We start from the raw sequence: 22,729 nt of genomic DNA on the forward strand, positions 1-22,729 counted from the left end.
GGAATTCGGGGCTGGTTTTGAGTTTTAATGTCTTAATTCTTACTGGGATTTGGGGGGACTCATTTGCCTCACGAGCTTTCTTATTCTGTAATGATTATCATTGTAATTATATCCAATCTTAACCAGGACTGGCTAAACCATTTTCTTTTGCGTTTGCTCTTGATGCGCTGTATCTGAGCTGTTTCAAAAGTATGCTGCCTCTTTCTCTCCTGTCCATGAACAGTGGTGTATTACTTTTACTTCTCTGTGATTTGATGGAAATGCTCTTGCATGCAATCACACCTTTGAATTTTGAAGTACGTTGTTTTTTTATCAGGATTTAACTACGTGACTAAGCCATAAAGAAAAAATCATTTCATATATATGTGTTCCCTCTTGCAGCATTCTGGCAGACTAGACTCGATTCGCGCTGTTAGAAGCATCAGCCCCCCCGGAAAGACATGAGCGAGTACCTAATTCAAAAGTTGTTCCGTGCGCTGTCATACTCCAGGTACTCGATCTTCGCCCTTTCGTCACCATCACAGAGAATTCGTACAAGGTATTTGGTTTTAACCCGGTCACTAAATAGCTCAAAGTGGTTGCATTTGCAGTCTGAAAGAAAAGCAAAGTGTCACTAACTTCTGAAAAATGTCCAGTCACTAATTCTCAGGCACTTTTGTCTCAGGCAGGTGTTTAAAACATTCTAACATTGCTACAGACCATGATCACTAATTCTCTTTTTTGCTTTCGCATGCAAATTCACTAATGAAGTAGTAATGTAGCACTTGTTTTAGCCTAAATGAGAAATTATTTCTGCAGTCAGCAAGAGCATTTAATAACAGTCAATTATAAATTAAAAAAGTAATATAATGTCCAGGGCACACTTGTTATGCAGCAGGCTGAATTGCTGGCTGCTGGGGCGGTTGCAGGGAGAGAGGGTGTTAATTTACAGCATTTCATTAAATCATCTAGCTGGGGAAAACAATAAAGCACAGTTAACAAAAAATGTCCTTGAAATCCAGATCTTCCTTCCAAACCCATGTTTGAATTTTCAGTGCATTTTAAACATAACATTTTAAAAAGTCAACTGAGGATGTAGGTGCTCAGAGATGTCACAAAAATGAAGCTCTATTAATATGTAGGTTTTTTTCAGAATGAATGATTATCTAAGGACACGCTTAAACTACACAGGGTTTACAGTATCATTTACAGTCAGTTACAACTAAATGTTGTACAAGCTATACATATATATATGTATGTATGTATGTATGTATATATATAAAGGATATCTATATAGATCTGTATTCCTTACCTAGATCTACAGTACTCAAAAAGTTAGTCATTTCAATATTTGACTGTCATATAACAACTATATTCATAAATAACTATTTCCTTCAAAAAAAACAGTTGTTTCCAACTAATTCTCCTTCAAGGGAAAGAATCTATTTAACGAATTTACATCTCTTCAAGACTCTAATATAGTCCAATCTATTCTAATATAGTCCGAAAAAAAGGGACAAACTTCTGTAGAGAAGACTCTTATTCTCAAGTGTACCATGGCAGCTTTTTAGTTAGGCTAGCTGAAAACTCAGTTAGCCAAGTGAAACTTAGATTTATACCTCGGATTTTGCATGTTCACAAACATGCATTTAGCCAGTTAGACTTCACAGAGGGGGACAGACAATAAAATAAAGACACGGTGAACATAATTCATATCAAATCCTCCATTTGCTTTAAACCTTTAGTTGATCCAAAACTCCACGACAAACCTTGAGCAAACACAAGCTCCCAAGCACTAACGTGAAACCACAGGTTCGGAAGAGCTTTCCATCAGCTCTCAGAGTGCCAAGCAATATGTTATCCAGGCTCTCTGCAGTCTAGCTCAGGGACATCAGGGAACAACAGAGGCTGCAGTGGAAGTTGTGGAGAACTCTGGTCTGGACAATTATATAATAAGCAGTCCAGAGAATAAACCTTTTCCTAGCATCTTATATTACAAGCTGACTTACCCCGGAAACAGCATTTCTTCCTCCCCAAAATTTCAGTTTGACTGCACACCACTTCGAACATTACACCTGGAAGCCTATCGGGAGCGCTCGACTTCTCCGCTTCCTTCATTATTTGTGTCACTTGCTGTTTTTAAGATTGCAGCATATCCCATGATACTAAACCCCGTGCACCTAATAGAATTAACCTTCATAAATATCACCCTGCGAAATTTGTTTTCTTTCTATATGGTCCGAAAAGGTCTACACACAGATTTAATATTTTAGCTTATGCTTGAGAGCACAGCTAATAAATTACAGGTAGTCTGTGAGCAGGAAAACTCTGCTCCATCAATAAAGGTTCTTTGAAAAACGCTTTCTGATCCATGTTAGTGAAGCTGCACAGTCCAAAGCACAGTGGACTGTTTTAGCTTCAGGAACTGTATCACATCTGTTCCTGCATTTACACACTCTGGACTGACATATCTTCTATACAAATTGAAGAAAATATGGCTCCTTAAGGCAGACTCTCTGAACTGGCATTTGAAGCAGGCAGCCTTTTATTTAACCAAATTTTTTACAAACATCAGCATAGGAAGTGGGACAAAATGTAGAAAACCATGAACAAAATGTGCCAACCTCCAGTTGAAGATGGCGATGGATGCAGCAACACCCAGGGGAAGAGACTTAGCTTTGGATGCCAGGAAACGGACACGAAGATAAGATTTCTGTGTACTAGTCTATGTAATGGAGCAGCTCTGGTGCCACTGGGCGAACAGCCTCGAAACGTGTGCTCAAGAGCAAACCCACTAGAGATGCCCAGAGTTAATATATTTACCAGCTTTAACGGACTGAAATGCCTCAGCTTACTGAACAGCACCGCTGAAGAGAGGTTTGCCTTTCTTAAAATTAGCAATTGCTGTTGTAGCACAGAATTCACAACTGAAACAAAGACAGGCAGGACGAGAGCTCTCCAGACACCACGGGTTAAAAGGGACACGAGAGCAAATGTTTTCACACTTACGCCCCTTCAGGAAAAGGCTTTTTACAATGAGTAGTTCTGAAACACATTCCATCACTACACATTATTTTTGGTCCACAATAAACCTTGTCGACCGCTGGCCACCAGCACCGAGAACTGTGGGAGTATTTTATTTACCACGGAGGGTGTTTTGCTTAAGCTCTCAGCTAATGAAGTTGCAGCATCATATAAATCACTCCTGAGACGTCCTCTGCACATGACTCAGGAACGAGGGTTCATAAATAACCTGCCTTTAGAGGAAAAGCAAACACACATATATCTCTGCATTTTGATACAAAAAAAGATCTGGTTCGTAACAAGATTCCTCTGTAAGATCATAAAGGGAGCTCCGCTAGCTGGGTATTATAACAACCATCTCCTTCGAGTCTCGTTTCAAACGTGGAATTTACAGTCAGCATTTTTGAGGTCTCCAGGTAACTGTTAACAGTAAAAAAAAAAAAAAAAAAAAAAAAAAAAAAATCCAACCAACCCAAACCAAAAAATTCCAAATGAAAAAACCTACTCCCAAATCCAGCCTCCAGATTAAAACAGTAGCTGAAAATCTAGGAAGCCAAGGTTATCATAAAGGTGGCATTATCTATTTTGCACCCGTTCACTTCCTAAAGGAAAGTTTCACTATCGAGTTGGTGTGAACAGAAAAGCTCTGGAAAAGGAAACCGAACTAAAAGTATACGAGTAAATATTTTCCGTTTTGAGGGTGTGTGTGACTCACTCCACAAATTCAGATTCCTCTGCTAACTGGGGAGAAGCCACTAGTACCACAGACCACACCACCGCGCTCTCCAGGGATGCCCACGTCTGTCATGCAGAGATCATGGCAGGGTAAAACAGCAAGGCTGAAATCAGCATCCGCAGGGGAAAGTCACCCCGGCAGCGTCTTCCTCCCCTGCTTCCACGAGACGGCGCTTCCACTCGCTCCTACGCAACACCCGCGTCAGGATCTCGCACACATACACACCAGAGACCACAAAACCGGCTGCTTCCACCAAACCTACAGAAGCCTCCGGAGCGGTGATTTAACCGAGCGCTACCGACGTGAGCACACCCAGTCATCTCAAGTACAACGGGACACAAGCCCACGCTGCTTTCTAAGCCACTGGCTTCACCCTCGACTTCCACTTGACCCCAACTGGAATGTGAAAGTTCTCACTCAAATACTCCAGCCACGTTCATGCCGTTGAAATTCCAATACCTTGTACTTCGTGTTTGCAGGAATATTGGTTTTCCAGCGAACGGTGTAGTAGCGAGCATCTGTGATCTTCTGGTTCTTTGGCAGAGAGTTGTCTGCCCAAGTGATCCTGATGGTGTCGTGACTCAGGATGGAAGCCTGAACTCCCACCGGTGGCATCATGGGAGACGGATCTGGCACTGGAGTGTATGGAGCATTAATAACAAACAAATCAACTTCGGAAGTGTCTAGGGAATTGATGGGTAAAAAGTAGTGTATTATAATTAAAAAGGGAGAAGGTGGCATTTTAATGTAAACAAAAACAAAAAAGGGGAAATGCAGGGTAATACAATGAAATGAAAAGGTGAGAAATGGAGAAAAAGAGAGAAAAGACAGAGTTAATAGGTGACATAAGACTGGCTAATAAAATCATTCTTGCACTGTGTTCCCTTCTTAAGGCAATGGTGACATACATAAGCCATAAAGTTGGACACCTAATCTTATTAATGTTCCTTTATGACCTAAGAAATCACAACATACTTCCAGGATAATACAGTGATTTTCACTTTGACTTTATTTGCCTCAAAATGTCCACCGATTCCTTCTCCAGAAAACAATTAAGGAGGAAAAAGAGATGGACTTGTTCCAGATGGGCAAATACTACTTCGTAACAAATTACAGGGAACTCTCATCCTCTTTTAAAGAATGTTAATGACAATCAAGTTCCATGAATCCTACGAATCTGCAACAACTGAAGAAACTGGAATTTCAGTGTCCTCTAGAAACCTGTGAGAATTCCTGGTCTTCAGCAGATTACGACATACAGAAGCATTCAAATTTGAATGCCCATCTCTGAAGCACTAAATCACGTCAACAGTGCGGCGGGTAGCACAACGAGCTGGGGACCAGCAGTGCCTCATTTGTGAACGAATCTCTCTGCTTAAAGTTTTTATTAATGTGTTACAAGATGAAAAAAAAAATAACCCAAGGCCTTGTTTAGTGTAGTGACTGCAGACTGAGAATTAGACACAGAAAATACAGGCACAATAATTCAAAACCACAGTGCGAAAGACAAAATCTATACTGGTGTGTATATATATATTTGTATATATATGTATATACATATATATATATATATATATATATATATATATATATAAAAAGCAAAATAAGCTCAATGCCTTTCAAACTGCACTCCTACGATTTGTGCTAAAGTCAGAAGAATTGGAAATGGAAGAATATCCGTGAGTTGTCGAAGGGTACATTTTGTAATTTAACCGTAAAATCAATTTTAGGTGGTTTAATAAATGAAGAAACCATGCAAGGTAATCACTGGAACGGTAAGGCCAATCAGTTAAATAAACGGAGAGCACTTGATGGCACTGAAAACCAACACTCTTACGTTACCTATCATCGCATTTTCAACTGCTGTGCAGAAGGCACGTTAGTGATCGCCAGCAACCCCTCGCCTTTACCTGAGTGAGGCCTGGTCACCGCGCTCTCGTACAGAGGGATTCCTTCCCCAACGTTGTTAAATGCTTTCAGAGTTATGACGTAGTGGGAGCTGGGGTCTGAAGGAAGAAAAATCCAGGGGGATTTTTAGTGCAAACTCTTTTTTTGCTTCTGCATGTTCTCTGCTTCATTCATGCTAAAAGAAGTCACGTACAGGAACATTCTCAATTCAAATTTAGTCTAGTTATTTTGGGTATTCCAGCTGAAAGTGAACTGAAGCAAACGCATCAATTCCAAATGTGCTAAGCTTCAAGAATTTACATTCTGTTTTTTTTTTCTTTTTTTTTTTTTTGTCTTCCTTTCCCTACCTATTCCTCTATCAACAGCAAAGCAAATTTAAAATAAATTCAACAATCGTTTAGAGTCTCGGTATAGTATCTCCACAATGCAGAAGATCCTCTTAAAAGACATGATTTAGTTGTATTTGTAACACCGTAACTAGAAAGCAGTAGCGTAAGCGAGAGACAAAACCTAGGCACCGACGTTAGTTCGTTTGCCTTACCCAAGTTCTCAATGGTGTAATACCGCTGTTTATAGTCCACCTTGATGGTCTGCGCATGGGGGCTGCCGACGCCGTAGCCGATAGCGTACCCTCTTACCACGATGTTCTGGTTTTCAGGCGGAGTCCAGCTGACTACAATACTGGTGACAAGTGGGCGGACGTGCAAGGAACTTGGAACTTCGGGAACACGAGTTTCTGTTACGAAAATATGAAGAATTTAAAGGATTTCTCTTAAATAAAGGTAATTACATGAAGAAGCTAATAAAGTCAAATGTAGCACTTCTACTCTGCATTAAAATGAGAAAAGGAGAGACTTTCATTGTACAAGAGAAAGTAAAGAACTCTAGTCAGTAGAAAAAATTAGCATAGTTTTGTATAATAATATATTTCGATAGATACTAGTTTTAAAAGAAAGGGCAGTCATACTGAAGAATATCAGATCTGCTTCAAGGCAGCCGCCTTTCATTTTTGGTTTTGTGCATGTTCCTTCCCATTTGTAATTTTTCAAAATATGTTTTAAATTTATCACTTTCCTCCCATCCACAAAGCAATCTACTTTTGGTTCTGTCACATTAGTTGCTTGTGGGCATTAAAATAATTACCTTGAAAAGACACGGATGATGAAAGAAAGGTTTCTGAGCTCCGCTATCAGATTAAATAAAATATTCCAAAGCTTTAACGATTGTCAGTAAGCTGGATATTGCATTTACTACAAAGATTTTTTTGAGTTGTTGTATACATCCCACCTTACTTTTCACAGTTTAAGTCTCTGAATCTCTCTTAAATAATTCACAAAATATATGCAGGGACTACATGGCCATACCACAGGAGCAAAAAAATAGCCAGACTCCACAGCAAATGCTCACACTCCCCCACCCTCAAAAAGCAACACAAATCTAATCACAACCCTATTGGATTACTGAATCCTTAATAACAGAAGGACTTTCGCAGTATGCAGCTGTAATCCTCTAATATTTTTATTAAAAGGATTTCCCCCCCCATTGCTAATTAGAACTTAAAAGCAATCTAAAAGAACAGCTGTAAATCATGATGTCCCTGCCTGTGTTTAACTTCTTGAAAAATCAAGTAGCTCTGTTAGACCACTAGCATGAGCCATATGCTGACAGATATTAAATATCCTATGTAACACTAAGTTGAGTTCCCCACAGTAAAATAAAATCAGCTCAGAGAGTTCAGCTTCCTGCAGGGATTACCTTTTAAAGAAACACACTGCATTTATCAAAAAACATTTAACGCACCACCACAACAGTATTATTTGGATCACAACAACGGCATTGGCCCGCGAGCTCGAGGAGCTTATGGTCTCCAGCTCACACAGCCGATCACTTCAAGTTCACAACCGTTACATGAAGAAAAGCCACAGAATCATAATATAAGAGATGAAGTTTTAACTGCACAAGCATCAGTGTGTTTGGGGATAAATTCTGGACAACTGTTCAACAACTTCTGCATTCACGGCAGAACTTGCACCAACTCTGCAGAATTACAAACTAACCCAAAATTGTAATAGTCTGACTGCCATTGACACTGAGGATCCTATAATGTGGATTATATGCTATTTAAATTCAAAAAAGCAGCCATAGAGTAAACAGAAATCAGGCCTTACATGTATACTGAACCAAAATAATACAAGATTAGATGTAAATACATTGCATGGTATTAGAATTATCCGTATGACCTTTCAAAGAAAGAAAAATAAGAAACATAGCTCTCCTTTCCAACATGCATATGCACAAACATCTCATACGTGTACATATACTGATGTGAGTACCGTATTACATTGCTTTAATTGGGAATTTTCATCACGTTATACATGGTGAAGTTTATGCATATGTATAAAGGAAGTTAGATATCCTGTAATGACTGCAATATTCCAATCCAAAAATGACTAACATTACAAAACCGACACAGAATGAAATGTTCTTTTCTGCTCCTTCCTCTCTTCCAGTTTAAATTTAATCCTGATGCTCTCCTCTCACAGAGGACTGTTAACACTAATCGGGGAGGCGAGCACATTTTCGTTACCTTTGGTAAGTGCTGCCCATTTACAGAATTCTACTACAGCTTGCGGAACCAGCGGTCTTCCAAAGCTACAGGATTGTGCCATAGGCAGGTAGAGACACCCCCAGATGCAAGCAATTTCCACTTCAAAAAGTAAACTTTAAATAGCTTACAAAACTGAACTCTGCTGTTAACATCGGGCTTTGTGCAGTTATGCAAAGGACAGTAAGAAGTAAGAGGGCGTATATGAGGTTGAGCATCAATTTGTGCATAACACAAAGATGAAACACGGGCTCTCAAGGGGTTTAATCAGTTGGCTCTTGAAGCAATCGCACAATAGCGTGGAGCAAGTGTTGAGACTCTTACAATTCTGTCTCCCAGCTGTCAGCATAACTTAATTTCAAATCACCTGGACCTAGAAGACATTAGTGGCAACTTGTGGCATTAATTAAGCGAGAAGGACCCTCAAGCTACTCTAATGTAGCAAAGGGCGCCTGGCCTGCAAAAACCTAAGTGTAAGGCAACTTGGGTGCAACAAGACTGATCAAATGGCTTTCTGAAACAGGTACAGTCTACCCAGAACCCCCATGTACACGTAGGCAGATCCAAAGAGATTTGCCACAAAATAATATAGCAATACTTTCAAAAATGACACTCTTCCTCAATTTCAAACTGCTTTTAGACAGACTCTGAAAGAAGCCCTAGATTTCCTCATTTTAATTCTTCTGCAAGAGTCAGGTTGCCATGTGACCAACTATCAGAAGTTGTATTTTCCAAAGAATATTTTCTGCTTTTATTCTTAACCTCTACACTGGAAAAACAAGATGTTAACAAGGCTCTGTACAGCATGTAACATGAACCTACACTGGTCTACAATCATTGAGAATATAATCAGTCTCCTTTTCTCTAAAGCCACAAAGCAACAATGGCTGTGGGTCAAATGCCCTCATCTCCTTATTCTTTACTTTTTTCTTTCTCATATTTTTCTTCAAAAGTACAGGAAAAATGTTTTAACAAAGTGTGGTACTCACAAAATACAGTGGTAAGATTGCAAGTACCTATGGGCATCAGGCACTTTCCACTGTTTCTTCCATACTACAGCATCTCTCTTACACTCATCACAGGTTACACTCAGACTCCCGACTCTACAACCACACTGCAGGCACTCATAATCCATGCCGTGGTCAAGAGGAACTATGTCTAGCTCATTGCGGCATCGCATCTTTGGGTGCCAAATCACTAGTCTAAACTCTTTGAGGTATGCTTCAACGGTTACACGTTAGCATACGTTAGGTGCTACGTAACGCATAACCATGATTTTACTTCCCTCAAGGGAAACAATCCTCCTACCTCCATTTTGTAGTAGGCAAACACCCGCATGATTAACAGGAAGCATTTTATTACAATATAAAATTGAGCTATTATTGTTATACAAATCTTATTATATATTATTATATAAATATTGAGTCACTGATGTTGTCACTCATAATTGGTATTTCTTACCAGGAAAAAACATACCACTAACATACAGCACTAAAGAGTAAAGATGGAAGACTTAATTATAGCCATTTTATTGACTTAGCAAGAAATTTATGTTAAAATAGACGTTAACTTCACTTAAACATAAATAAAACACTTTGTACAATTAGAATACAGCAAAATTAATTGAGCAAAATTATGTCTGCCTTTAAGAAGGCAATCAAACTTTACTGTACCCTGCTCGTGAATTCTGATGTCTTTAGTGTCACAAATATGTTCTCGCTTACGACCTTACCGTCTAGATCGCTCTCGAACGTTTCTGCCGACAGCCAGTCGGTAGCCGGCCCAGTGCCGTTAACAGTCAAGGCAGCCACGCGGAAGCTGTACTCCGTACCGCGTTCGAGACCTACCAAAGAGGAGCCAAGATATCAGACCAGGAATTCCAGCTGTGAGCACAGGAATCCCGCCTCCTAATTAAAATACTGCCACTACACAAGTACAAGCTGACAGTAATGTCCTTTCACCCCAACTCTGAGCATAACCTGAGGTCAGGAATGCAAATCGGCACAACTCCCAGCACAGCTCCGTCAAGGAAGCCGACACCAAATACGGTGCAACGGCTAAGCTGTGACCGAGGACACCGGGGCTGCAACGCTACACAGAGCCTCCCGGCAGGTCACTAGCAGACACCAGGAGGTATCGTTTGCAGCCTTGGCAGCCTGACTTGACTTTTCAGTTCAGAACCACTCACACCTGTAACCAAGCACAGGTGTACAGTGTCAACGATGAGTGACCAAAATGTGTAAAGAGTTAGTTTATGGCTCGCAAGAGCATACAAGCAATAACCAAAGCAACATGAAAATGCTCTCAAAAATTGGATATATTGAAATTCGTGAACAGGCTTTGCTGCTGGCAAAAACTGCAGTTACATGTGTAAAGCAACTCCTGCTCGGAGGAGTTCTAGCTCTAGATTATGTCTAGATTGTGCTCTGCAGAACAGCCAGCCAGACTGGTTCCTTTAGCGTGCTTCTCCATACTTCACTTTCTAGAGCTTGGGCAGACAGAAGGAGTTCAGGACCCTCTCCTCCACGTAACCCCTATATTTTTATATAGCAAAGGTTTTAAAAGGACTTGTCCAATGCACTCTGCAAAGCAATGGCAAAATGAGGGCTAGGAAACAAGTCGCTAGACTTCGGTTTCCACTAGCCAGACCAAACCACCTCAGAACTTACAGCCACTCATTTTAAAAGTTCTCTTTCAAAGTAAGTGCCATAGACAAACACGTCTCTGAGCCTCAGCCCACTGCAAGCAACTAAAAAAGCATTCTGATAACAAATGCTTGCAAAGTATCAGCTTACCTTCAATTAGCTGAAAAAGCTGTGTCCCACCAATGCTCTCCGTTACATCGCTCTTACGGGACACTTTACGGTAGCGAATTTTGTAGCCGGTGATTTGTCCATTGTGTGCTCCTGCAGGCGGAGGCTGCCACTGTAGCATGATGCTCTGAGGAGGGTAGAAGGTAATAGCAAGGTCATTGCTTCCCACCCAGCCATAGAAACTACTCTAGTGCTAATACTTCACGAAACACAAGATAGTAAAGCCTGCCTATAGAAAACATTTCATTTTCATATATGCAAAATGTAGACTAACTAAAAAGCAAAAAAACCCCAGGCCATACACATGCCAGTAAAAGTTCATTTCAAAGCACTTCAATTCACAATCAGCCTCTTGCTTTCCATTTCCTTTGTGCCATCTTAAGATACCGTTTACCTAAGGACCCATCTTTAAGAATCGGTACCTTCTTTACAGGGTACAAAAGTTATCTGAGCTGTAGTTTGTGTGCATGAAGGGTATTCTGATGTTTTTTTTTTTTTTTGTTTGGGGTTTTTCTTTAATTGTAGTTCATAAAAGGAGAGGTTTGGAAAAGGGTTTGGAAAAGCTCTTCTTAAATCTCCAGTCATAATCACTAAAGTCATAATGACCAAGTATGCCATTTTCTCTTGTAAAGTGGCCCAGGACACGGTAAGCGTGCATATGTAAGCACACACAGTGCAAACAGCAGTTCATCAACAGGAACATATTCACGCTCTGGTGCTTCAGGCTTTTGTGCCTCATTAAACCTTGCTTTCTTTCATAATTAGCCTCCATGCTGAACTTTGGTGCGCTGTCGCCATCTTCACCGCACTCAGTTACGTACAACCCACAGCTGGGTTTCTCATGTCTCAGCCCCACATTCAGATTCTCTCCTGTTGGGTAACTCAGATGTACACAACTGGAAAGCAGCACGGCAGAAAAAAAGACCTGGAGCAGCTCTCAATATAGGCTGATCCAAGACCCATCAAACCTTCATTCAGCCATCAGCAACAGCATTTTCTCTGCATCTTACCTTGGAATTGCGCACCTCCAGCGTCAGATTCTGTGGTGGAGCGCTGGGGACTAGAAACATTAAAGGAATTACAACTCAAAAATTTCCACATACTATATCAAATACTACATTTCCACATACAGCTACTCCCTGATATCATTCCACTGTGAAAGCACAAATCATTCTGGTTCAAGATACAGTATAAATTAAATACAAAAATCTACCATGAGTACTTTACAACATACAGTGGCTGTTCAGCTTAGGAGGTTCACCTATTTTCATCACAAAGAATGAATTTGTGTTTTATTCAGATCCTTACATACCACAGGTACCTAAATAAAAAAAGCCTGATACTAAGCATCACATTTCCCATTAAATCTAGCAAGAGAGATCATGTCCAGTACTTTTCAAAATCAAGACTTTCATTTAGATGCTTGATTCTGGGAATCCACATTTAAAATTCTAGCCACGGTTTTTATACCATGACAGTTCCTGCTCTTAAACCTCTCCCATCTGTTAATTCTGTAGTTAGCTGTAGTAGCTTGCAGGCCATGATGGTTGAAGTCCATTAGACAGAAAGGCCACGTAAGAGAATCTGAGACCCAGGAACCCCTTGTTGCAGCACTGCCATGGTGAAAAGACTCGGCAAATGTTATGCAGCCACCCAATCGGGAGGACCACGACACAAGACCGTACGGTCAAGACAGTAAGGCAAATGGCCTTCATCAGGGTGCAATACAGAGATTACACTTCTAACTGTGATAAATGATTACTACCTAAAGATCAAGAAGAGCATAGGAAGAGAAGCAGTCCTTGGCAATGAGCAGCACATAAGCCCTACTTCAACATGTTATTATCTGAAAAGCTGTTCTGCAACAAACCACCATAACGTACATAGATTAAGAGCACAAACCTATACAAAAACAAGGAAGCTTGTTAAAAAGAAGCTAAAGGTAGCAACTAAGAACAAAATCCTTGTAGGAGGCATGGAGATTGCTTAGAGACATCACAATTAAGAAAACACAGGATGGAGACTCATCCAACAAGATCTGAGAAATTGTAGAAGCAGAACAGCACAGTTAAGCAGCGGGGTCATAAGACTGTTAGAAGCAACATGATGTCCTTCTGAAAGCTAAAGGCCTGTCACACGTAGAAAATAAATTCCTACCGGTTAAATGTAGAAATGTAACTGAGGCCAAAAAGAATTTAGGGAACAACTTGTAGATAACATCCAAACTAATAAAAAATTCTTCTTCAACAAATAAGGAGCAGGAAGTCCATCAGAGACTATGCAGAGTTAGCAGATGATCAGGGTAAGTCAGAAGAAAAAAAAAAGATATGGCCATCCAAACTAACTTCTTTGCATTTGAACTGACTGGAAGGAAGAGAAGAGGCTTCCACGACATCCCTTACAAGGGATTTATATGAGCTCTCAAACTGAGGTGTCAACAGAAGGGATTATGGAAGAGTCTAACATAATGGAGGCACAACGGCACTTTGCTGGGATTAGATGCTACTCACCCAAGAGTTCTATGGGCATTTGGGAATGAAACAGCTGCAGGACTAAGGGCAGGTTATAACCTCTCGCTTAGAAGTATCTTGATACCCAAGGACTGGGAGATGGTAAACTTGATGCCAATTTTTAAAAGGAGTTCTGTGGGAGAAAACACTGGAAACTTCAGGTAGTGAGCCGCACATCTATACTGGACAAATAAACTGAAGCCATAATAAAGCAAGGAATTTATAGATATATGGAGAAATATGACATATTTGCCAAGAGACAATGTCACTTTTTTAAAGGAAGGTCCTCAAGGACCTCCCTCTGGAGGAGTTCACCCAAGATCCTAAGCAACCAACGGATAGGAAGTTGTCATCTGAATAAATTACTGTTAAAAGAAAGGAAAAAGAGGACAGGAGCCTATGTGGTGGAAGAAGACCAGCAGAGTTTCACAGTGGTATTACTGAGACCTTTATTCAACACAGAAGTGATGAAAAGAGGATGATTGGTGCACTGCTGGATAGTACAGACAAGATCTGACAGGAAAGAACTGCAGAAAGACCTCAGGAGATTTAGTGTTTGGAGGTTAAGGTGGCAGATGAAACTCCAAGTAAAGTTACATAGATGAAAAAAATGGTCCTAACTCCACACACCAAATGATGCTTCTGAGCAGAGGATTACCACTGAGGAGCAAGACCACTCTACCCCAAAAATGTCATCTCGGAGATTACAGTAAGCCAAAAAAGCCTGTCAAATTCTAAGAATTACAGACTTACATCTTTAATGCAATTTTGCTACCCTCTACCTCTATTTTTAAAAGCATCTGGTTACATCTGCTTTTGGCTGCTCATGGAGACAGGATTCCAGGCTAGGCTGATTTTTTGTCTGACCGTTCTTATCTACATTTCAAATTTTATATTAAAAATAGAAGTTCATGTAAACTCTGGTCATTCCACAATCGTTCATATCCGTATTTGTTCACATTACCCTTTTATTTGGCTTACCGAAAATGCTGTTACCACTCCCTGCTTTCAGTATTATATACAATTGATTTAATAGTATCTGTGTTGGAGTCCAAGCTAAAATACACTTTTTCCCGAACAACTACATTCAAGTAAAGTAACAGTACTAAAGACAAAAGTCTGCTCATACATAAAAATATTATAGAAGCTAAGAAATAATTTGGAGCTGTTGGTTGAACATTTTGTTTCTGCCCATTCTTAATACTTTTTAGAGACAATAACCCATGAAATACACTACTGATGTTGAAATTAAGGACGTTGTTATTTCATTATTAGCACAACAGATACTTTTGCAGGTATGGTAATTCTCCTGCACTCAATTCAGAAAGCCTCAAGGGGCACATTCGGCATGCACAGGCATAGGCAGCAACCACATTATCGATGAAACAGGGCAACACTCAACAAAAAACTTAAGAATCCACTGAAAAGAAATAACCATACGGGTTTTTTCCTACAAAAAAACTGAAGAAAAGCAGCTTACCGTCTGACAGCGTGCGTACAACAACATCTTGGGTAGAGACTCCGGGACCGTGTTTATTGTAAGCGACCACTCGGAAACTATACTCTGTGTATTTCTTTAATCCATTAATGGTATAGGAGAGGCCTCCTACATCAACATCCTGTTCATAAACAAACAGATATTATGTAAGTCAAGATCTGAATCAGGTCTACAACTATTATAAATGTTTCAGAGTCTCAGGACAGTAACATTCAACATCAGAAGCAGGACTGAGACCATTCTGTAGCATGTACAGTTAAACACAGTTTAACTGTGTTTTTAAACACAGGATTTTTAAAGAGACTAACGCTGGGTTTGCAAAATGGAAGTTCCACCTATGTGATTTAACTCATAACATGGACACAGGGTCTGTAAATGAAAAGGGATCTTGCAAAGTTGCCTATTAGCTAAAATTGATACTATATTTTGAATAGTGGGACGCAGAACTCAAAAAAGTAATTCTGAGGAGCACAACTCATCCCCGTTTCAAAAAGTGATGTCAAAATTGTTCAAAATGCTAAGAAAATATACTTGAGAGAAGCAAAAAAGCTTCCCTCAGCTTTTTTTCATAAAAGCTGGAATAATATGCACGCGCAATTGCATGCAAAACGAAGAGCCTGACATTAATTATCTCAAAGTTACAATTATTTCTCAGGGGGCAACTGGGCTTTTAATTTTCATTATTTCTGTATTTTAGGCTACAGCTCATCAGAAAAATGAATGCTTGGCAAGGCCTTTCCAAAAATTTAAAGTAAAAACACTATCAAGGAAGAAATGCTGTCAATGGCATTGCACGCCACACGGAAAGGGTTAACTTCTGTACCTGCTCGTTGTCCTGGCCCTTCTCCATGTAATAGAGCTTGTAGTTCTGGATCTCCCCGTTGCCAGACAGCGGCGTTTCCCACGTGACAGTAACCGAAGTGGGCGAGCTGGCGTACGCTCGAATATTGGGTGCTGGACCAGGAAGCTGAACTGAAATGCAAGCACAGAACTACGCTGGTCACCAAACGTAACCGTGACATTTTGCGTTGCTGAAGAGCTTGGAGGCAACGTCCCAGGCAACCAGTAAGGGCGGGACGGGCTCGCGCTGCAGCTTTTCGCACGGGTAGGATAGGGGGGCAGCTCCCCGGGCCGGACTTTTGTTTTGTCCTCAGTGATCTTAGCAGAACGTCAACAATCCATTTTAAGTTTTTCTTTTCCTCTTTTTTTTTTCCCCCCCATCGACAGGGATTTAAAGTGTTCCTTCTATAACAGAAAGTTTAGAGGATTTTGCAAGGAAAGTCCTATCAGGAGTCCTAAGGGCGAGACACCACCGCCACAGTCGACGCTCGAGCATCGTACACGGGCAATGTGCAAAGAGCGTTACCTCACCAAGGCACGCTTGAGCTTAAGACTGGGTTTTTTTTGATTTTATAAGCCCTATTTCTTAAACAATGACTAAATAACCTTTATTGTTTTAAAATTTGCATTACTTCCCTTGGCTTTAACTTTAAATTAACGCATTTTAATCCGAAAATATTAAAGCCATTTGAGTTGCAATACAAACACAAATAGAAATATTAATATTGCAAAGCATCTTTTAAAAGATTCATGTACTTTATTTCCAGAATAAATCATGCAAGCTTACCAACATGGTAACCTGAAAAACCATTTTGAAACTTTACTAGTAAGGTCTGCAAGTGTGTTGCTACTGCTGGAGAGCGTCAACTTATTCTGGAAAAAGGTCAGCAATGGGGGAGGGGGGAGAAAAAAAGAAAATCTCTCACAAAGTCAGGACCACTAGAGAGATTTACAGCTTACCCTCGGGCTGAGTTGCCACCTTCAAGGGCACGGAGCTCTCGCCGGGACCATGTTTGTTTTGGGCCACAACTCTAAAGACATAAACTGTTTCCGGCATCAGGTTCTGGATCGTCACTTGCGTCTCTCCAGGACGACTTGTGTTTTCGACACGTTCCCTTTAGGAAACCAAAGGTTGGGGCATGGAAACAATCATGGATTAGTAAGAGGATCGGGGGGGGGGGGGGGATAGAACAGCAGCTGATACTGGAACGAATCTAAGGTGTATCCTCTTTGAATACATCTCATGTGTTAATGATGAGCTTGATTGTGTCCCGCCAATTATACACTAATAATAATCTACCAAAATCTGCCGCAAGGCCTGGCCTGGCACGGGCTCAGGGGGTGCCAAGGGCAGCAGTTCGGCCCAGCCCTATATATATATGTATATATATTTGTATAAAATAAATATATGTGCGCTATGTTATATCCTGAATTAAAAATGTCTACAAAAATTTCTCCTCATCTTTATAAAGTATTTTCTGTAAGAAAGAGACACAGCAAAGAAGTAGCACACTCTCTACAGAACACAACAGGGACACAGGGAAAAATATAAAATATTTTCCAGCACTAACTTTTCCGGCTATAGCAAGTGCAACGTGTTTGGTTGCAAATACTCTTAGAGCTGTCTAGTTTCCTTTAAGCCTCATCTTAGCGATAATGACTGGTTTTGGTAAACCCAGAATAAGTGCCAGCTGATTCACAGCTGAGGAATAACATTCATCTCTCATTGCCATGCAAAACATTTTGCACTTTATACCTCAAGTGCATACACATTCACTGATTTTATCTACAAAGAAGTCAGCAATCCAAGGTTGTTATTTAAAATTACAAATAAAACCCCACGTTATTTTAATGGACAGACAACATTCATCTAACTCCACACAGAGATGTCTAAGCGCTGCAGTTTGCAGTAATAACTGGGAGCTGTCCCTTCCCTCCCGACAGCGTGTTATAGAAATGCTGCGATTAATCTCAGTGCCACATGAATCTCCCGTTTATGCTCTTCCTTGGGGAGCCTTGAGCACCGCTGCCGAGCTCCGATGGGTTCAGGTAGGCGCAGTAGGTAGTGCACCGGATGCTCGATACGAGCAGCTCCACCACCGGACACGGCATTACGGCTATTCTACCTCATTCCAGCTTAATCCCCCATTAGAAAGCTCCGTAAACTAGCGCTAAGGTTTAAAATAGCTATCAAGTACTTAAGGGAAAAAAGCTATAGGGATGGGCAGTTTGAAAAAACTTTGGGAGATCTTCATTCTTTACCTCTAAGAAAGAGATAAATAAAGACAAATATCTAAAAAAGATCTCATAAAGATCTCCATCTTTACTGCTAATAAAGGTAAACCTCTACAAAGTTTTCCACCTCAGCTTTTGTCCCTTTTAAAAATCAGCTGGGTTTGGGAAGGCAGGAGATGTTAGCATCACTTCCAATATGTTCAAGATTTGAACTTCCTTGAGCTTTACCTTCAAACATCCTCTCAAATTTGACTACAAGATCTGACCTTCCAGGTAGAAGGGAATACTCAGCTCAGTTTTAACTACTGTTCTCCTATCACGCGCAATGCATTTTACTCATGGCTTAATTGCACCAAAATTCATCCCTTGATGAACTGACACGGGCCATCAGGTCATATCTAATTTATAAGATGAACCAAATAGCATCCATACTTGTCTTCACTGGGAAGGTGGAGGATGCTAATACAGATAGACAGCCAAGTCCTTCAAATTACTTGCTCTCAACTAATTTTTTTCTTTTTTTTAAGTTTTAATATTCTCATTCTCTAAATCCACACTTAATGTCAGGATTTAGCAGTATTTTCATACCTATATGCGAAATGTATGATACTGCCACCTTTATCGGGCATATCAAAAAACTTACAAAAAGACAGAGTAGCAGCAGAGGTTAGAAAATAATCAGTATGTGCTAATAAAAGGCTTCTGGATCCTACTTTGAACCCTGATCCAGAAAACCACTGAGGCAAAGATCTCCCTGAAGTCAATGAAACCACTTGCATAAGTATAAGCAACCGCTTAGGAACCTTGCTGTGTAAATTCTCTGCAGACCACGTTAACTGAACCCTGGAGGACTGCTTTGCAAGGACTGGAATCAACGCTGTCAGCAGGTGGTCCTGTCATTTTTTTCCCAAGGTATCCACCAGCAGCTATGGGATGCCTCTTTCCCTTCATTCTGCACCACGCTTCTGACAACAGGAACACTAGCCAGGCTTCCTCAGTCTCGTATGCGGCAGAAGGGGATGAACTTTCCCCCCTGCAAAAGCAAGACCCCGTTTAGGGAGGGGCATGAAGCCACCTCCAGCAAATCACTTCCGGAAGACTCAGCTGGTAGAGCAGCTGCAACCAGAAATCTGGAGGAGGAAAGGCAGGCGGTAAGAATGGCCAGCAAGACACTTCCATTTTTCCTGTCTCACTTAAAATACCTCCAGTAGGAATGAACATTACCAAAGCAAGGAAGCAGAACACCACTTGTGAGGCATAAAAAACATTTACCACTTGCCTCCGTTAGTTGTCACGCATGAACCTGGACAAGATGTCCATCCACAGAATAGAAAAAAAGCTATGGAAATTCACCATGAATAATATGTGTTTTATATTCTTTTTGTATACCTTTCTTAACTTTGAGTTTCACGCTCTAGTCACTAAGTAGACAGATGTTTTCCTGATTAGTAATAAATCTGATAATCAAACTAATTTGTGATTTATTAAGTACTGTTTAAAATGATTGTTAGCTCCAACACCTCCAACCAAAGATTTTCATTTTACCACAAAATTTTGAAACTTCAATTCTGAGCGGCCGATCCTATCAGTAAGAAAAAATGGGTAGATTGCATTAAACCATTGGGATAGCGCGTCAAAATTCATAAACGCTTCACATTTGTGTAGTTCCTATTTGCAATGACTGCTGGAGGAGAATCAGCATTTACTCACCCCTGCCACCTGGTTTTCTCTGCAATCAAACCATGTTTAAGTGGTCTGAAGGCATGAAGTGACTGCTCTATCTCAAATAGCACGTGTATTATCTGGTGGCGGTATCCTACAGTACATGGCACGTATAGCAGTGTCAGTATTCCTGAAGAGGTGTTACAGTCTATGAACGCTTTTAGTTTCTAAGCAGTCTGCTAAAAGCAGGTAGCAACTGTTTGCAGTCAATCAAAAATATGCACAGTGTCCGCAAGAATGCTTTAAGATCAAACTATTTAAGCCCACTCTTACAGAATATTTTCTGTGAATCATATAGACATAAGATGAACATAAGTGAATGAAGTGATTAAATTAAGTGATTAAGAATTATTTCCTCCGATCATTTCCAAGAAGGGGGTGGCAGGAGGGAAGGGATCACACTCGCCCCCCATCCCCACAGCCCTCACCATTTAGGGGTTTAAAGGCTAAAGCTTTCGAGTCCTAAGCAAAGCTAGCACCAAGAGGAGCCACGAACGAGAACAACCCATTGTACACAGATAGATCTTTACCTGTTTATACCTTCCTTGGTGTAGAAGATTGAATAGGTGAGGTTGTCTCCTTGAGGGTCTGATGCGGGTGTCCGCCACGTCAGTCTGATGAAGCGAGTGGAGACGAGGGTGGCCACAACATCCCGTGGGGCTGAAGGCAGTGGTCCAGTTGTTGCTGGTGCTAGATGGTCATTAGTGGCACTGGTCAGTGAAGTGGGAGGTAATGTTGGGATGGCAACATCTTGTCATGTGCAAACATTGGGGGATATGAAGGGCAAACACCACCACGGTTTAAAAAAAGAAAACAGGAAAAAAAACAAAAGAAATAAACAAAACCACGATGGGAAACAAAACAAAATGAACACACAAAAAAGGCCATTAAACTGAAGGCTGACATGCGGGCCAAGGTAACTACTGAAAACTAATGGGAAATACTAAAGGACACGTCACTGTAGAGCAAGCAGACCAAATCTCCACTGTAATGGAAGTGGCAAGGGAAAGGGAAGGGTGAAAACTGAGGATAAAATATGACCTCCTAAGAGGACATACCAGTGGCAAACACTATTTTCACTTCTTTGTAAACCAGATGTGATACCAAACATTTGCAATAAAAACTTGCGTTATTTTTTTCAAAACCACATCCAGACCTAATTTTCTACTTTATCTCATTAACATGTAAGATTAATTTATACTATTCTCAATCATAAAAAAGACAGATGGAGTATATGAAATTCATTAAAGCAATGCAAACTTATCCAGGTTGTGCAATCGAAAACTGAAGTCACTTTACATAATAGCTGCTTTCTGAACTGGTTGGGGTCTATTGCTACCAATGGGTAAGTCGTGCTGACAGACTTCATACGCCTGAGGAAAGAGAGGCTCTTTCCTAATTTCTACTGAAGTCAGTATTTTCTTTTCATTAGTGTTCTTCCTCCCTCTCATAACACACATCACAACTTCTTAAAAAGATACTAACAAGCACAAAAAAACTCTTGCTTCATGCTACAAGACAATTTTATAGGCTTTTTTTTTGTGGTGGTAAGTCACATATGTCTTTCTGTGTTACTCTTTCAAAGCTAGGCTAAATCTCTAGGATTATTGCATGAGAAGGCTGGCAAGCTAAGAGCAAAAGCTGTGACATACAAATAGTCGTTCTGCAAATCCTATTAAAGCAATCTCTCCGACCCTCCAGTAAATCTAACAGTAATATTCTGAGCAGCGGGGCCCCAGTTACCACAGAGTATTACAGGAAGCACAATTGGTAACGCTTAAAGTTCAGGTTACTCTGAATTTTTCAGATGAAGCAGATGCGTAATCGTTTATCAAGCTTAAATCATATGATGACATTTTCCATGCTGGAGTCTATGCTGCAAAATACATTTATTTGCTCATTAATTATGGGAACTAACTGAAGTGGCTCAGATACTCTCCAAAAAGAAGTCCGGGACGAGCAGAGTTTTTGTTGCGAGCTGCAGCACCTCCACCTACAGTACGGCTGGAATATATGAACTTGTGCCATGATAGACAAGGAGGAAACTGCACACAAAAACAGTGATCGAAACAGAAGTTATCTGAACAACAAAACCCAGCAACTACCTTCAGGCAGATATCTGAGAACATCTCTACTGCATTCAGAAGCCTGTCATTAAGAATAGCTTGACTTTAAATTCTAGAAAACATTTTCAGTCAAAGAATCATCCACGTGTAGGTCTTGATCTGGCAGAACTCTCATTTTCCATTTCTTAGGCAACTGCTGACAATGGTGAAAGAATAAAACATTTGCTTTAATCAGACTTGCACAATATAATAAAGCTTTGTGGCCAGGACTACGAAACAATTCATTGTTTCATACAAAACAATACTCTATGCAAGACCACAAAGAAAAGCATGTATTTCTTGGGAGCAGCAATGACCAAAACCAGGTCGAACTCCCTCTTCTCTGCTACGTGGGGCACCGGTGAGGTCCTCCACGAATTCTTCCCTTCCTACTTGTCAGCATGCCTGGATCCTTCCATCACTCTTCCAATCTCTCCCCATACTCCCATCCAAGGTTTCATCTCTGCTCTCAGATACTGCCTATAGTGTCAGCTGGGAAAATTTCACTCCACGGACAAGTACCAGCCCAAATACAACCAGCAATTTAGTTATCTTTCAATTAAATATTCCTCCTTGCTTTAATACTAAAACCAAAACTTTTCACTTGGATAGTGAAAATGCAGATCACAGAACGACAGGTAGTCAAGAATGCCTTCCCTCTTAACGAACGCATCCACGCAGATCATAGCCACAGATCACCATCAAGTATTCTCCAAAATCCCCTCACCCCGATCAGCGCACTGCACTATTAACT

At 40.5% G+C, this 22,729-nt stretch overlaps 1 protein-coding gene across 9 annotated transcripts in view; it reads right to left on the reverse strand.

Annotated features, from left to right (window-relative positions):
* Nucleotides 1-22,729, reverse strand: part of NEO1 (neogenin 1) — a 194,574-nt gene that overhangs the window by 28,374 nt on the left and 143,471 nt on the right. For 4 of the 9 annotated variants that reach the window (XM_062583513.1, XM_062583519.1, XM_062583512.1 and 1 more), the window contains exons 8-18: nucleotides 20,401-20,620; nucleotides 16,874-17,028; nucleotides 15,897-16,045; nucleotides 15,056-15,194; nucleotides 12,076-12,125; nucleotides 11,048-11,192; nucleotides 9,985-10,095; nucleotides 6,189-6,383; nucleotides 5,650-5,745; nucleotides 4,199-4,422; nucleotides 453-591 (exon numbers count right to left, since the gene is read on the reverse strand). In XM_062583513.1, the coding sequence (XP_062439497.1) occupies nucleotides 453-591; nucleotides 4,199-4,422; nucleotides 5,650-5,745; nucleotides 6,189-6,383; nucleotides 9,985-10,095; nucleotides 11,048-11,192; nucleotides 12,076-12,125; nucleotides 15,056-15,194; nucleotides 15,897-16,045; nucleotides 16,874-17,028; nucleotides 20,401-20,620 (1,623 nt within the window). The remainder of the gene's footprint in view (nucleotides 1-452; nucleotides 592-4,198; nucleotides 4,423-5,649; nucleotides 5,746-6,188; nucleotides 6,384-9,984; nucleotides 10,096-11,047; nucleotides 11,193-12,075; nucleotides 12,126-15,055; nucleotides 15,195-15,896; nucleotides 16,046-16,873; nucleotides 17,029-20,400; nucleotides 20,621-22,729) is intronic. The other 5 variants (XM_062583517.1, XM_062583520.1, XM_062583515.1 and 2 more) reach the window with 3 other exon arrangements.

This window comes from Rhea pennata, chromosome 10 (assembly GCF_028389875.1).
Source record: "Rhea pennata isolate bPtePen1 chromosome 10, bPtePen1.pri, whole genome shotgun sequence".
Lineage (NCBI taxonomy): Eukaryota > Metazoa > Chordata > Aves > Rheiformes > Rheidae > Rhea > Rhea pennata.